This window comes from Polyodon spathula, chromosome 17, assembly GCF_017654505.1.
Source record: "Polyodon spathula isolate WHYD16114869_AA chromosome 17, ASM1765450v1, whole genome shotgun sequence".
In the NCBI taxonomy this organism is placed as follows: domain Eukaryota; kingdom Metazoa; phylum Chordata; class Actinopteri; order Acipenseriformes; family Polyodontidae; genus Polyodon; species Polyodon spathula.
The window spans coordinates 17,691,613-17,709,159 of NC_054550.1; the positions used below are offsets into that span (position 1 = coordinate 17,691,613).

General features: G+C 39.2%; 1 protein-coding gene across 7 annotated transcripts in view; it reads right to left on the minus strand.

The window, feature by feature from the left end:
• LOC121329747 (protein numb homolog) overlaps positions 1-14,304 on the minus strand; it is a 106,734-nt gene extending 92,430 nt beyond the window's left edge. For 3 of the 7 annotated variants that reach the window (XM_041275491.1, XM_041275487.1, XM_041275485.1), the window contains exons 1-2: positions 14,156-14,304; positions 13,589-13,738 (exon numbers count right to left, since the gene is read on the minus strand). In XM_041275491.1, the coding sequence (XP_041131425.1) occupies positions 13,589-13,608 (20 nt within the window). In that variant the 5' untranslated portion in view covers positions 13,609-13,738; positions 14,156-14,304. The remainder of the gene's footprint in view (positions 1-13,588; positions 13,739-14,155) is intronic. The other 4 variants (XM_041275493.1, XM_041275492.1, XM_041275488.1 and 1 more) reach the window with 2 other exon arrangements.
• Between the last annotated feature and the right edge of the window lie 3,243 nt (positions 14,305-17,547).

Genomic DNA, 17,547 nt, shown 5'->3' on the forward strand with positions numbered 1-17,547 from the left:
TTTTGGAGAGCCCTGTACTTACCCTCAAAACATTTGTTACTGTACATACTTCAAACTCACACAATGGGCGTTTGCTAGACTATTTTCACAATGAAATCCATTTAACCTTAAAAAAGACCAAGATTAATAATAATAATAATAATAATAATAATAATAATAATAATAATAATAAATACACCCCCCCCCCCCCACGCAACAAACGTGTTTATTTAGTGTAAACTGTCTATGCCACAGATTTTCAACTATCATGGAAAAAATATACATTCAATGAAGTAGTTTTAACTGAAAGGAAATTAGGTCAACAACCTAATCCTAAACCTAAAATATGAATCTAGTTTAAAATGTATTAATGGTTTGTTCATGTTGAAATAATTAACATTGCCCTAGTCAGTACAGTACAGTGGTGAAGGACAAAACAGAAATGCTTCCTAATTTTGAATTGAAATACTAATGAACTTGGTACAAGCTGATAGTGAAGGTAGTGATCTGTTTGGATTTGGGGGGTGGGGTGGGGGGTGGATGACAGCATTCATTCTCTATGCTAGAAAAAAAGAAAGAAAGAAAGAAAGAAAGAAAGAAAGAATGTTCCAAATTGCACACTGCAGTGATGAAGCTGGGAGCTGGGAGCTGTTTGGGAGCAGTTAGGGATTCTAAAGAAAGACAGCAGCATCCTGTGCCCCAATTAGCCACAGAGAAACATCAGTGACAATACTATAGAACAGACAGAAGAGGTGGAGGAGTGGGTGTTTTCTCAGATAAACCAGCCAGCAGACAGCAGCTCCCCCCTACAGAGGAGTAATATCCAGGTAGGTTTCATGAGAACTGTAATCCAGTTAACCCTGTTTTATGCTACTTGCTGCATCACCCAAATTATGAATCAATCAGTTTTCAAGCCTCTGCAAGGCTGCAGTGGCTACTAATGTCACACATCTCTCTATCCACCTCACACATTTTCATGGAACTCCTCAGGTTGTAAACCTTTGCACTTGTCTCTAAGCAACTGTACCAGTAACACAGACACCCCCCTCCCCCCAGGTTAAACACTACAGATGTAGCAAAACAAGTTCAAATGGAATTAGACTGGTTTTGAAATCCAACATTCAGACAGGTAAAAGAAAAGATTACCATTTGAAGCAATTTCACATTTTACAGCAAACCTAATTCAACTTAAAACTGTATGTAGTCCCCACAAATAGGCAGCAAAATGTCTTAATCAGCATTTCTGTGGTAACTGTTATATATATATATATATATATATATATATATATATATATATATATATATATATATATATATATATATATATATATAAATAAAGGGTTCTCTACAGGAATTCTGTACAGCCGGGCGGCAGAACATTATATCCAGGAGCACTTTTAACGGAAAAATAAACCTTGCCTTACCTTAAACATATAATACGACAAAGAATTTCAATAATGTGTTGTCTTTCGTTGACTATATCTGGTTGCTCTTTATGTTCTACATTTTCTTTTTCATTACTGTTTTTCTAATGGTAAATTACTGTGCTTATTTAGGTACTCTACGATTTGACTGGGGAAAGATAACGTAGGGTTATTGCAGTTAAAAAAATAAAATAAAACAGTAACCTTTTCCACTTCCTTTTTAGCTTAATTATTGAGCTTATTGCTTCATTTAAATTGTTTTCGTTTCCAGGGTATTTTGTTAAGACATATCTTTTTGTTTTTTGCTTTTCTACATTTTTTGAATGCTACTGTTCATTTTAACCTTTTTTTAAATTTATTTTTAACACAGCACTCGCACACGTTTGGTCACCATCATAACTGTTGCATGAACCCAGAGTGTAACAATCCAGCACCTCTGCACTTAACCCTTTGCAGTCCTATGGACCAGGTCCGACATTACAATTTTCCCTTTCCAGTCTGACGTTGGACCCTGTTCGACATCATCAAAAAGACAAAGCACAGGTCTCTAGTCGTATTTTCTCAGAAAAAAGCAGAGAAAATGGCCGAATGAAGCCAAAAAAAAAGGGGTGTATCTGAGCAATAAAGGTAGCCCCATGCACCACATAGATAACACAGACACAAACAAAGGAGACAGCTGCTTCCGCATCCAGCACTCAAAGAATATCATAGACATCTGCAGAGCTTTTTGAGTTATAGTAATAAAATAATGACTTGGATTGCATTAATGAGGAGTTTGATGATAAAACGAGCGATCAGGAGAGGATTTCAGTATGCACGTCTATAAAGAGGTATGTGAAAAATAAGGGGTGGGGCTTGTCTGGAGATGCAGTGCTGATGTTCTTTTGCCATGCAGTGCCTTTTTAACCTGTTGTACTCTGAAAAAAACATTTTTTAAACAGCAAGTGTGTAACAGGGGAGACCTGTGCCGACTCTTCTGATGTACTCATAGTGCTGCAGGAAGAGAGCAGCAGCCTTACAATATCCGCCTGTCGGTCATGGCAGTGTCACGGTGAGGTGGGAGAGAGGGTGTGTGGCTTTCCCTCTCTCTGAGTGGCTGAGAGGCAGGCCCTATAAAGATTACGCTCTGTGTTCCCTCAGGCTGCCCCCTCTAAGAGGAAACGAGCAAGCTGGCGGAAGCTGGGCTGCCGGACCGAGCACAGCCGGCAAAACAAAAATAAGCGAAATAAATAATAAATTGAAACGAGAAGGATTGTAGAGATCAGGGAATCTTTGGGCAGACGCCGAACGTGTATAGGTGGAGGGACCACAGTAGAGTAGGACGGAGACCCGGGTCGTGCGGATAGCGGCGGTTGGGGTAACGCTGCTGAGTGCAGCACCTTTTATTTGTAGTTTTGATTACTGTGTTTTCTTTTCCTTTTTTCTTTCGCCTTTGGCTTTTAATTATTGTTTTGAGCTCCTGGAAGTGTCGTTCGCACTTGAACTGTACTGCCTTTGATATTCCCATGGTTTGTTTTTACTATCGCTGGTAGGCAGACCACGGTCAACAGCGCCTTCTGTGGGCTAAAAAGTGAAAGCACCCTGTCAGTAAAACTGAGCACCTGTGTGGTGTTTACACCTGTCTGTCTCCTGTGTCACTGAATCACCCACCACCCTTTCACATCGTGTAAAGTAAACAGCGCATGTGAAAATAAATTGGACCTGACACACCTGACAAGTGCTGAATAAAAGGACTGCAAAGAGTTAAGCATTTGTTTTCGGCTGATATCCCATTGTGCCTTTCTTCTTAAAAGTGTACAGCCTCTATATATGAACCCCCAACATCTCTCACAAGCATCTCGGTACATATTTTTACGATATCACAACAAAAGGAATATGCTTTTTTTTTTTTTTTTTTTTTGGTGCATTTGTATATCTATTATGTTCATCACCTTACAGTACAATAATACGACAAAAAAAATTGACTGAATGATAATACCTGAAAACAATCTTAATATTTTAAACCTTACATTCATCAGGATATTTTGCAAGCCTTTTTTCATGACAGATTGCTGTCTTTTCCTAAACAAAATGGCGTTTTTAGCTTTAAGGACTTCAAGGAGGTAGGAAGCTTCATTTTATTGTTTGGAATAAACAAACATGGTCTGCTTATAACAATTAGTCTTTGGAGGACACTTCAAAGACTGGTTTACTTGTGGTATTATAACAGCTAATGATCAATTTTGATTATTTTCATAGTAACCAATAAACTGGATGTAGCTATGCGATTGGAAAACTGCTTGTTTTTATAGTGGTGTTGTAACAGCTAATGATCAATTCTGTTTATGTTCAAAGTAACCAATAAATTGGATATAACTATGCGACTGGAGAACTGCTTGTTTTTTGAAGGTATGTGTGCTTTTCCCTTAGTTTCAATTCTCTCATTAATCATCTTAACATCTGCTCTGCACACCTACAAGCAATAAGGATGAAAGACCTTTGAAAGCTTCCAGACTGCCATCTGACCTGTTTTGAGGAACCCGTGCTTGTGTCCAACTTCCTACAAAAAGAAAGCTTTATGCTTGTATCCTGATGGACATTTTTACCAACAATCTCACAAAGCCATTGCCATGAATAAAGTTATTTGAAGAAGTCACAAGGAAAAAAGGAAACCATCTTTTAAACCATTGGAAACAAAATCTATGAACTTTGCAAAATCTTTGGAACCACCGATAGTGAACAACTTTGGTACGAGACTCAAACTATTTCTAAACTAAAGTTTGGTAACTATTTGACGACTTATTGAATTTTCTGGTGCACGGAACTTTTGTAACATTGAAATAAAACTAGAGTAATTTTACTTTTAAACTGAATAATCCAATTTGTTTTGGACGTTGAAAATACTGTTAAGATATGACACCTATTAAGTTAATGGGGAACATTGTTTAAAATATTAAATTAGCTATATACAATAGACAGAACAAATGGAAATACTGAAGATATTAATTATGGTATTTTAATTTACTTACTTTAACTGATGAGTATTAGATAATATTTTCTTTTGAGAGGCTAGAATTAATTTCTGCACTAACGTAGTAAATATCCCCACTCGTACATTTCCCATACACAACCCTGCAATTTGGGACAATAAAGCAGTTGTCTGCAGTAAATGATATTTGGTAAATGTTTTGTTTGATTTTTTGGTTTCTTGGTTTTTTTCTGGAGGAACTATGCAGTGTCTACGATATACGTCTAAGCTCAGGTGTGGTTAATTAAGCTCTAACTCAACCTGAAACATCTTAAACATATGCAATAGACGTCTTCATCTGTTTCACTGATTTTGCCTTCACAGTTGCATTCCACAAAAATATTGCTAAGCTACTTTATGAATTCAACACAAAACTGCAGTCTCACTGAAATCTGAAAGTGACAGCACTTTGACTGCTAAATACTATCACTCCCTAGTTTTGTGCACATGTGAGCAGTTTCTACTGTAGTACTGTACACCTTTCTCAGAGGTATAAAATGAAACTGACCAACAGGTATTGCAGATCACCATGGCTGAAAACCGGTGGAGACGTTTCAGATAATAAACCATATAGGGGATCAGGTGATGCTGTGTATACTACCCTGGCTTAGAAACTCTACCTGTTCAGACGGATGACAGCTGCTAAGGCACTTGAAAGGGAGGTGGCAGATACTGATGAAACGGACTGAAGTGCAGTATTAGTTCTTTCCCAAAATTGGCGCTACCTGCTGTGAGACAGATGGGGAAGGTTACCAGTGTTGCCAAGCAAAATAAAGCTACACTGCCTTTCAAAACAAGCGAACCCATATTAGAGTATGGGTGTTTATGCAAGTTCCAACCAGCAACTCTCAAAAACAAGCCCAATTCTGCTTATTATAAGCGGACTTGGCAACTGTGAAGGTTACCTCAGGCACCAGTTTCAATTGGAGAGGAGCGATCTGAGGAGCGATCTGAGGAGCGACAGCGAGTGGAAGCGAAAACGAGTGGGAGAAGTACAGAGCAGTTTCGAAGCAGTTTGAAAGCAGGTTGATGGCTGCAGAAGAAACTAAACTTCAAAAAAAAAAAAAAACCTCAACATGGTCTTCAAACCAGTAATCTGTGACACCTGCTTGATGTGGGAAATCCGAGAAAACCCAGCAGAGCTAAACCAAGTGTGCGTAAAGTGCCGCGCGATCCAGGATTTGCATAAACTAGTAAGTATGCTAGAAATGGAGCTGGAAGAAGTGAGACAGCAACAGGATCTTGAGGAACTGGCACACCCACAATTCATGGAAGTCTGCATCACCCCTAACAGACTGAAAGCCACCAGGGAGATAGAAGGTCAGAACAGCTGGGTCCAGGTAGGCAGAAGCAGGGAAAAAAAGAAACTTCGTCAAACACCACCACCAGAAATCAAAACAACCAACAGATTTGAGTCACTTCAGAATTTTGATGAGCAGAACCAACAACAAGAGAATGAAAGGAACAACATCCAGGACCCTATTGACAGTGGTGACCAGACAGCAAAAAGAAGGGAGGTCATGATTGTTGGGGACTCCATATTGAGAAACACAGCAAGTTCAGTTTGCAGTTTGGACCCCCTTACTACAACAGTGTGCTGCCTTCCGGGAGCCTCGGTCAAGCACATCACTGAGAACGTGGACAGGCTCCTAGAACGAACAGGAGACGACCCGGTAGTAGTCGTCCACATCGGTACAAACAACATTGGAAGAGACAGACCAAAATCCCTGCAAAACAAATTCAGAGAGCTAGGAAGGAAATTAAAAGAGAAAACCAAAACTGTGGTATTTTCTGGTATACTACCCGCACCTTGCAAAGGACCATATGGACAGCTGGAAATAATTAATCAAAATGCATGGCTGAAGACGTGGTGCACACGGGAAGGCTTCACCTATCTTGATCATTGGACCACATTCTACAACGAGGACTATCTGTATAGACGGGATGGACTGCATTTAAATAACAAGGGAACTAGTCTACTCGGAGAAAAGATCCTCGAGCAGGTTCGGAAGCATTTAAACTAGAAAGGAAGGGGGGAGAAATCAACAAAAAAACAGAAGGGAGACCGCATCAAAACAAGAACAACAACTCAGGTAAGACAACCATTAAATGTATTTATCTAAATGCTAGAAGTATCAGAAACAAAATTCTAGAACTTGAAGCTACTGCACTAACAGGTAACTATGATGTGATAGGTGTTACAGAAACGTGGTTATCTGAGAGTGATGGGGACGAATATAATATTTGTGGGTATACACTGTATAGGAAAGACAGGCAGGACAGAAGAGGAGGAGGGGTAGCGCTATACATAAGAAACAGTCTTGAAGCCCAGGTGTTAAACCTGGACAAAGAAAATAAAACCGAATCAATATGGGTCAGAATAACAGACAAAAATTCAAAAGGCATAATAATAGGAGCATGCTATAGACCGCCAGATTCAGACGGTGAGCACAATAATCTGTTATACAATGACATTAGAAATGCATGTAGCAAAGGAGAAGCCATACTAATGGGGGATTTCAACTTCCCCCAAATAAAATGGGAAAACCCGGTGGGTAGCGCGAAGGATGAAATAGAAATGGTGGAAATGACAAATGACTGCTTCCTAACACAATTTGTCAAGGCACCCACTAGAGGGGAGGCATGCCTTGATTTAGTCTTTTCAAATAACGAAGATAGAATAACTAAAACAGAGGTCAGAGAACCACTGGCAAACTCAGACCACAACATGGTCTCATTTGAAGTGTTTTTTAAATCCCCAAAAGTAAAGACTAAAGCTAAGGTTTACAATTTTAGAAAAGCAAACTATGAAGGCATGAAACAGAGACTAACAGAAGTAGATTGGAGTAAAATAGAGAAAACACCCACAGAAGAAGGATGGTTGTTCTTCAAAAATGTAGTACTAGAGGCGCAAAACAATTATATCCCTAAAGTAGACAAATCTAAATGTAAAACTAAATTGCCAAAATGGTTTAATAGATCAATTAAAAAAAATATTCAGCGAAAAAAGGCACTTTACAGAGCATTAAAAAAGGACCAAAAAGAAAGTACGCAGAAAGAGTACACAGAACTGCAAACGCAAGTCAAAAAGGAAGTTAGAAAGGCCAAGAGAGAAATAGAAATGAACATTGCTAAGGGAGCTAAAACCAATTCCAAAATGTTTTTCCAATATTACAACAGCAAGAGAACATTCAAAGAGGAGATTAAATGTTTAAGAGATACAAATGGCAAAATCGTAGATGAAGAAAAAAAATAGCAAATATATTAAATGATTACTTTTCACAAGTTTTTACAAAGGAAGATACTGACAACATGCCCCACATGTCATCCAGTTCCTATCCAGTTTTAAATAACTTTAGCATAACTGAGGCAGAAGTGTTAAAGGGACTAGGAGCTCTTAAAATAAACAAATCCCCTGGGCCGGATGAGATCCTCCCAGTAGTACTCAAAGAAATGAAAGAAGTAATTTACAAACCGCTAACCAAGATCATGCAGCAGTCTCTTGACACAGGGGTGGTACCGACAGACTGGAAAATTGCAAACGTAATACCGATCCACAAAAAGGGAAACAAAACTGAACCAGGTAACTACAGACCAGTAAGCCTGACTTCTATTATATGCAAACTTATGGAAACTATAATAAGATCCAAAATGGAAAATTACCTATATGGTAACAGGGTACTGGGAGACAGTCAACATGGTTTTAGGAAAGGGAGATCGTGCCTAACTAACTTGCTTGATTTTTTTGAGGATGCAACATCGATAATGGATAATTGCAAAGCATATGACATGGTTTATTTAGATTTCCAGAAAGCTTTTGACAAAGTCCCGCACAAAAGATTAATTCTCAAACTGAACGCAGTTGGGATTCAAGGAAACGCATGTACATGGATTAGGGAGTGGTTAACATGTAGAAAACAGAAAGTACTGATTAGAGGAAAAACCTCAGAATGGAGTGTGGTAACCAGCGGTGTACCACAGGGATCAGTATTAGGTCCTCTGCTATTCCTAATCTACATTAATGATTTAGATTCTGGTATAGTAAGCAAACTTGTTAAATTTGCAGACGACACAAAAGTAGGAGGAGTGGCAAACACTGTTGCAGCAGCAAAGGTCATTCAAAATGATCTAGACAAGATTCAGAACTGGGCAGACACATGGCAAATGACATTTAATAGAGAAAAGTGTAAGGTACTGCACGCAGGAAATAAAAATGTACATTATAAATATCATATGGGAGATATTGAAATTGGAGAAGGAATCTATGAAAAAGACCTAGGAGTTTTTGTTGACTCAGAAATGTCTTCATCTAGGCAATGTGGGGAAGCTATAAAAAAGGCTAACAAGATGCTCGGATACATTGTGAAAAGTGTTGAATTTAAATCAAGGGAAGTAATGTTAAAACTGTACAATGCACTTGTAAGACCTCATCTTGAATATTGTGTGCAGTTCTGGTCACCTCGCTATAAAAAAGATATTGCTGCTCTAGAAAGAGTGCAAAGAAGAGCGACCAGAATTATTCCGGGCTTAAAAGGCATGTCATATGCAGACAGGGTAAAAGAATTGAATCTGTTCAGTCTTGAACAAAGAAGACTACGTGGCGACCTAATTCAAGCATTCAAAATTCTAAAAGTTATTGACAGTGTCGACCCAAGGGACTTTTTCAGCCTGAAAAAAGAAACAAGGACCAGGGGTCACAAATGGAGTTTAGAAAAAGGGGCATTCAGAACAGAAAATAGGAGACACTTTTTTACACAGAGAATTGTGAGGGTCTGGAATCAACTCCCCAGTAATGTTGTTGAAGCTGACACCCTGGGATCCTTCAAGAAGCTGCTTGATGAGATTTTGGGATCAATAAGCTAATAACAACCAAACGAGCAAGATGGGCCGAATGGCCTCCTCTCGTTTGTAAACTTTCTTATGTTCTTGACATGACTGCGTCTGCTCCAAGTAAGAGAAGGTTAAAATGGACACTACAACAGCCAAAATATATACTTTTATATTGAAGGCCATTTTTTATTTATTTATTTTTTAACAAAGTTACAAACTGGAATAACAAACTACAGTACACTGTTCACCAAGATTCACATTCTGTTATCTTGTTGTTACCTTTATTAAATTGTTAATGTTATTTCCCAACCCAGGGAAAAAAAAAAAGAAAAAAAAAAATCGAATAAGATAGTTATTATCACTGACTTAGATTTAGCACGTAGCATGTTGACATTGCTTTTTTCATTTCTTTTATGCGATTAATAAAATGTACCGGTAATATTATTTTAAATGTACAGTACCAGTCAAAAGTTTGAGTACACCTGCTTGGAACCAGGTTTTTCATGATTATCTATGCTTTTAACTATATAAACTTACCTATAAACAATTAATATTTCATTATATGATACATTTACTTATATAAGCTGATAATCATAAGCGAATTGCATTCAAAAATGTAATTTTTAAATGAAAATGCAAATCTTGTCAATTTCAATGAAATGGTCACCTAAAGCAAGGGGATTTCAGTCTGAAGCCCAAGTCAGTTAAAAGTCTGAAATGTGTATAACACTGTGTTAGAACACTGGCCTAAGTATAAAAGTGTCTTTGTTAGATGTTCTCTGAGTTAACTAGCATGTTACCTAATTACCCTTTTGTCACCAATTATTGTTAACAGGTGAGGGTCCATGATTACTATAAATATGGTAGCATAGGCACAATTTTGTCATTCCTGAATGTAAAGGAGCAGAAAATGCTTAACTGAGCTTATTTTGCCAAAGAAAAATGTAATTACTTTAAGAAATGAAGGTCAATCTTCAAGACAAATCGCAAGAACTTCGCAAGTGTCTGTAACTGCTGTGGCCAAGACCATCAAACGATTTGAAGAAACTGGCACTCATGACGACTGAACAAGGTCAAGCCGGCCAAGGGTGACCTCAGAATCAGAGAACAAGTTCACAAGTCTGCGAAACCAGCGATTAACTGCCCCTGAAATACAAGCTCAGCTAAATGCTACTAGAAAAACAGATGTTTCAACATCAACTGTTCAGAGGAGATTGAGTGAAGCTGGCCTAAGAATTGCTGCAATGAAACCATTGTTAAGAGAGCAGAATAAGAGGAAGAGACTTGGTAAAGATCACCAACTCTGTCACCCACCAAAAAACATAGAAACTGGACATTTGAGGAGTGGATGAGTCCAAATTTGAAATATTTGGGTCCAACCGCAGAGTATTTGTAAGACGCAGAGAGGGTGAGCACATGAGTTCTGCATGTGTGCTTCCCACTGTCAAGCATGGAGGAGGCAGTGTCATGGTCTGGGGTTGCTTTGCTGGTGACAGAGTTGGTGATCTTTACCAAGTCCATGGCAAGCTCAACCAGCATGGCTATCATAGCATACTTCAGAGGCATGCCATTCCATCAGGATTACAGCTAGTTGGGCAGTCCTTCATTCTTCAGCAAGATAATGACCCGAAACACACCTCAAAGTTGTGCAAGAACTATCTGGCAAAGAAGGAAAGTGAAGGACAACTCAATCTAATGACCTGGCCTGCCCAGTCTCCAGACCTCAATACCATAGAACTTGTATGGGACAAACTGGACAGAAGAGTCGAAGCAAAGCTACCCACAAGTGCCCTACATCTCTGGGAATTGCTGCAGAAAAGCTGGGAAGACATGTTGGGTGGTTTCCTGCTGAAACTTGTTAACCAAATGCCTTGTGTTTGTGAGGCTGTTATTAAGGCAAAGGGTGGCTATTTTGAGGAATCCAAGATTTAGAGACAATTTTCAATTTTCTTGAACACTGCTTTGATACTCCTTATGTTTTGTTTTGTATATTGTAACATGTTTTCATTTTCAATTATTTACAGAAACGTACACGACGTAAAACATTGTCAATTATGAAAAAAACCTAGTTTCCAGCAAGTGTACTCAAACTTTTGACTGGAACTGTATGGTGTTTGCTTGTAACTTACAGTACCGAGTGCAGCAACAGCCTCGGGTCCAAACCGTCAGCCCAATGTAGATAAACTACATCCTCGCTATATGGCCTTCATTATACAATTAAATACCGATTTAAAAAAAAAAAAAAAAAAAAAAAAAAAACTGCTGCTGATGTTGGCTCGTCAACTCTATGCAACCGGCATGGCAAAGCAACACTGATTGATTTATTTATTTTATTTTTAGCCAACAAAGGGCTTTGGACCCAAACAGGGTTGTTATGGTGAGGGTGTACTGTATTTAGTATTTGACTTATATGTTTAATAAACAACACTTGCACATTTTAATATATAATGCGTGCACATTTATTATTTCTTTTTTGTTATTTTTCACCTCACATAGTGTTCAGCATTTAACAGAGGGTATAAATAAGTTTGGATCAGAATCCAATATCACCCCTTACAAAAAAGTAACATACTGCAAGTATACTTGTGCCAAAATTGTCTGGTTTTAGTATACTATTGGTACCATTATACTGTCCTACTTTGGCACAAGTATACTTGCAGTATACAACTTTGTATATTCTTTTTTTGTAAATAATGCAATGTGGTTCTCAAATATTGGACATTCTTAGGTTGTATCTTACTTTTTTTTTGCATACCTGCATTGTCTCTTGCTAGATATGCGCCTCCAGATTCTGGAAAATACTTTTAGAAAACCAGGTGCAGCTTCTGCTGTGGATGCTGTGCAAGGTATCAAGTTATTACACGTCATGTATAAACCCAAACTGTTCTAAAAAGTAGCCCACAAAAATGCACAGTTTCCATCCACACAACAGATGTAATTGTGGGTTAGTAAAGAAAACTATTATGGGTTGCCAGAAAAGAGAGAAAGGGTTAGAAAACAGCTCTCACTCATCTCCCAGTACTTGATATAAAAAGATAATCAATATCCTGCTGTATTGCCAAAGTAGCATTGAGATTAATTTCTCCAGGCCTGCATTTGCACAGTAATGATCCGACCAAGACATTATCATTCTCATCTCCAATAACCTGGATCCCCAGCATTTGCTCAAAAGAGGAAAGACAGAACTTTGTGCATCCTGAAAGCACAGTAAAATAAACGCACTGCTTCCCCTGTTCTTTGATAGGAAGCACAGCTGTGTTGGTTAATGTCATCCCTCGGGTATGACCTGTTTGAAGGTATGAAGACGTCAGCTCAAGGACGAAACAGGTGGCTATGCGTCTGTCTGCCAAGTTATTAATACAGTTTAAAATCTGTACACTGGAGGATGCTGTTGGTGGAGCGGGGAGCACAACAAGACTTGGAACTGGAGCTTCAAATTCTACATTGGAGCCCAGACTGAAGCCTTTATATTTGTGTTTTGAATGACTGCACTTTCAAGTAGCATAAAAGGTATTTGTAAACATTAATATCTGAAATGTCATTATACAGAAATGTGCTGACAATGCTTTCAGCTACCCTCTTCAGCATGGAGTCCCCTGCATCCTTTAAAAATAATATGTCTGAATAAAATGATCCACATATTATACAGACATAGCCTTACTACATGATGTAGAGTAAGGGAATACATACACACCAGACACACCTGCTTGTGGAGACTGACTGCAGATTTCCTACTCAGCTGATCAATCATTCAGTTTTATCAGTTCAGAGTTTGGCATGGTCAGTGCAGCATTTATTTGCGCTGTGATTTGGCTTCAGTTGTTTAATGGGGTTTTTGCCATTGATCCGGTACCTATCAGATTGTTTGTATTCATGATCCTGTATTTGACAAATAGCATATACCTGAATCAATGCTGTTCAGATCACAGTGTATAGTTAAATGGTCTCAACCTAGACTGGCACAAAGGCCAAAAGACCCCATTAAAATCACCAACTGACATTTGTGTTTGAGAAGGACCTAGACTAAATGGAAAATGAATGCCTACACACCGCGATGGTACACTCTGCTGTTGACAAAAGGTGAAGTCAAATAACTGAATACAGGCCAATACATTTACTCTATTATACATCACAAATTACTGAATGGAGTGTATGTTGTGCTTTTAGAATATGCTGGTTTACCTTCACTGGGTTCAGGAGAGTGGCATTACTTTTAAGACTATACATACAGATGGATACCTCACATTGTTCCGAGATGAGAAGCTTTTTATTAAACTAGTAGGATCACAGATTGCTTTCAGACTACCAACAAGATTAATGTACAATTCTGCAGTAACATAGCACTCACGATGAAGACAAAGGAGGCATCCTCCCCAGTATAGAGACCAAGTCCGGGACCAAGTCTTGACCCAATGTTCAGGCGAGTTGTACCGCATTGTTTTGTAAATCTTGCTTGTTTGCTTATTCTACACCCAGTCTCGTCAACGTACACCCTGAACTGAAGCAGAAAGCGCATTTAAAGAAGGTACATCCATGCTTTTTTTTATAAAACTAATCTTAAATTGAACACATATACCGAAACCAAAGGGTAGAAAGTACTGTACAGTCAAGATTTCATTCAGCTAAGTCGTCGGTGTACAGGGTACGCGACTACTTCGGAACGTTAACTACAGTAAACGCACGGAAAAGCAAAGGCTCAGTTGAGTAAAAAAAAACGATCAGAAATATGCACATTAGGCGCTTTAAACCGGCAATCCCGCTGCTACTCCCCCAATGCCGAATATGAGACAGATAATTTTATTTCATTTTTACAGTCCAACTCTGAGCAATCTACGCCTCCTCTAGCACCAGAAATATAAAGATTACATTTTTAAAAATATGATTACACAGGCAATAAACAAGAAAACGAAATTACCTTAACTTCAGCTCTGGCCCCAGAGGGATGTTAAAAAATAAATTAAAACAGGTTTCCTTTTTTTTTTTTTTTTTACAATCTGAAAAACAGATAACCTAACTTACATTCCACTGGGAAACAACAGCAATTTCTTTCACGCACTAAATGCCAGGGGCAAGTTCAACCTAACCTCGCCCCTAGCAACGGCCCGCCTCCGTTGAAGGAGCCCCAGAACGTTGGACGGCCATTGGTCCTGCTGATCATTGAACGCGAGACGTTCCGCAGGGGGCGGGCCATACTAGTGGTGCACCGGCAGATCATACCCGTTTTGGGAGTGCTGATTGGACCGTACAGTACAGTACTCATAACACAATTGCTTCATTTTTGTGCTACTCAAGCACTTTATGTGCTTGGAGAGGTTTGGTTTCAAAGTGTTGCGTGAGGTGATGCGTGTTGTGCGCATGTTTATAAAATAGTTACATGATTCAGGTGGGAAACAGCAAATGTTTTGTCAGCCTTGCTGATAGTGGTCGCGTTTGTATATGGAAAGCGCATCATGTAACTTGAAAAACTTAATAGCAGGCCGTGCCTCTTGGTTTACGAAACAACAAGTACTGATCTGATCAGAGGTTCCTGTATTTACTAAATTACTTTACATACCTCCCACAAGAGGACACTGGCGTGGACTCTGGAGGTCAGTGTTCTCACACACTAAATACCAGAGTAGGGCTCTCACCTGGCTGAACAGTAGACCAGTTATGTCACCTTAAAGCTTGAAACTTCAATACATAATAATAAAAAAACAAATCTCTTTGGTGTAAACCTTGTCTAGGACGTTATAGACATGCTGAGTGCCCAGTAAGAGGTTAATTTTATATATATATATATATATATATATATATATATATATATATATATATATATAGTACTGTTTAAAAGTTTTAGGGAGGTGTGAAAAAATGCTGTAAAGTAAGAATGTTTTCAAAAATAGACATGTTAATAGTTTATATTTATCATTTAACAAAATGCAAAGTGATTGAACAGAAGAAAAATCTACATCAAATCAATATTTGGTGTGACCACCCTTTGCCTTCAAAACAGCATCAGTTCTTCTAGGTACACTTGCACACAGTTTTTGAAGGAACTCGGCAGGTAGGTTGGCCCAAACATCTTGGAGAACTAACCACAGTTCTTCTGTGGATTTAGGCAGCCTCAGTTGCTTCTCTCTCTTCATGTAATCCCAGACAGACTCGATGATGTTGAGATCAGGGCTCTGTGGGGGGCCATACCATCACTTCCAGGACTCCTTGTTCTTCTTTACGCTGAAGATAGTTCTTAATGACTTTCGCTATAATGTTTGGGGTCATTGTCATGCTGCAGAATAAATTTGGGACCTATCAGATGCCTGGTATTGCATGATGGATAATGATCTGCCTGTACTTCTCAGCACTGAGGAGACCATTAATTCTGACCAAATCCCCATCTCCATTTGTAGAAATGTAGCCCCAGCGACAGCGAGTGGGAGAACTACAGGCATGGAAAAGTATAGAACAGTTTAGAAGCAGAAAGGAGAAATTGCATCTTGAATTGCTTTAATCAGAAAACAGAGGACATTGGGGAAACACAGCAGCAGCTCAAAGTCAAACAGCCACGTGTGTTTTTCTGATAACAAACAAGCTGAAACTCGGAGCAGCTGATTCAAATTCAGCGCCGTTCTGAGACACGGGCGAGGGGAGGAGCCGACAGCACAGCAGAACAATGCAGTTAAATGAGGCAGTCTTCCCAGCGACAGCGAGTGGAAGCGACAGCAAGTGGGAGAAGTACAGGCGTGGAAAAGTACAGAGCAGTATAGAAGCAGTTTGAAAGCAGGTTGACGGCTGCAGAAGAAACTAAACTTCAAAAAAAAAAACCCTCAACATGGTCTTCAAGCCAGTAATCTGTGACACCTGCTTGATGTGGGAAATCAGAGAAAACCCAGCGGAGCTAAACCAAGTGTGCGTAAAGTGCCGCGCGATCCAGAACTTGCATAAACTAGTAAGTATGCTAGAAATGGAGCTGGAAGAAGTGAGACAGCAACAGGAGGAACTGGCACACCCACAATTCATGGAAGTCTGCATCACCCCTAACAGAATGAAAGCCACCAGGGAGATAGAAGGTCAGAACAGCTGGGTTCAGGTAGGCAGAAGCAGGGAAAAAAAGAAACTTCATCAAACACAACCACCAGAAATCAAAACAACCAACAGATTTGAGTCACTTCAGAATTTTGATGAGCAGAACCAACAACAAGAGAATGAAAGGAACAACATCCAGGATCCCATTGACAGTGGTGACCAGACAGCAAAAAGAAGGGAGGTCATGATTGTTGGGGACTCCATATTGAGAAACACAGCAAGTTCAATTCGCAGTTTGGACCCCCTTACTACAACAGTGTGCTGCCTTCCGGGAGCCTCGGTCAAGCACATCACTGAGAACGTGGACAGGCTCCTAGAATGAACAGGAGACGACCCGGTAGTAGTCGTCCACATCGGTACAAACAACATTGGAAGAGACAGACCAAAATCCCTGCAAAACAAATTCAGAGAGCTAGGAAGGAAATTAAAAGAGAAAACCAAAACTGTGGTATTTTCTGGTATACTACCGGCACCTTGCAAAGGACCATATGGACAGCTGGAAATAATTAATCAAAACGCATGGCTGAAGACGTGGTGCACACGGGAAGGCTTCACCTATCTTGATCATTGGACCACATTCTACAACGAGGACTATCTGTATAGACGGGATGGACTGCATTTAAATAACAAGGGAACTAGTCTACTTGGAGAAAAGATCCTCGAGCAGGTTCAGAAGCATTTAAACTAGAAAGGAAGGGGGGAGAAATCAACAAAAAAACAGAAGGGAGACCACATCAAAACAAGAACAACAACTCAGGTAAGACAACCATTAAATGTATTTATCTAAATGCTAGAAGTATCAGAAACAAAATTCTAGAACTTGAAGCTACTGCACTAACAAGTAACTATGATGTGATAGGTGTTACAGAAACTTGGTTGTCTGAGAGTGATGGGGACGAATATAATATTTGTGGGTATACACTGTATAGGAAAGACAGGCAGGACAGAAGAGGAGGAGGGGTAGCGCTATACATAAGAAACAGTCTTGAAGCCCAGGTGTTAAACCTGGACAAAGAAAATAAAACCGAATCAATATGGGTCAGAATAACGGACAAAAATTCAAAAGGCATAATAATAGGAGCATGCTATAGACCGCCAGATTCAGACGGTGAGCAAAATAATCTGTTATACAATGACATTAGAAATGCGTGTAGCAAAGGAGAAGCCATACTAATGGGGGATTTCAACTTCCCCCAAATAAAATGGGAAAACCCGGTGGGTAGCGCGAAGGATGAAATAGAA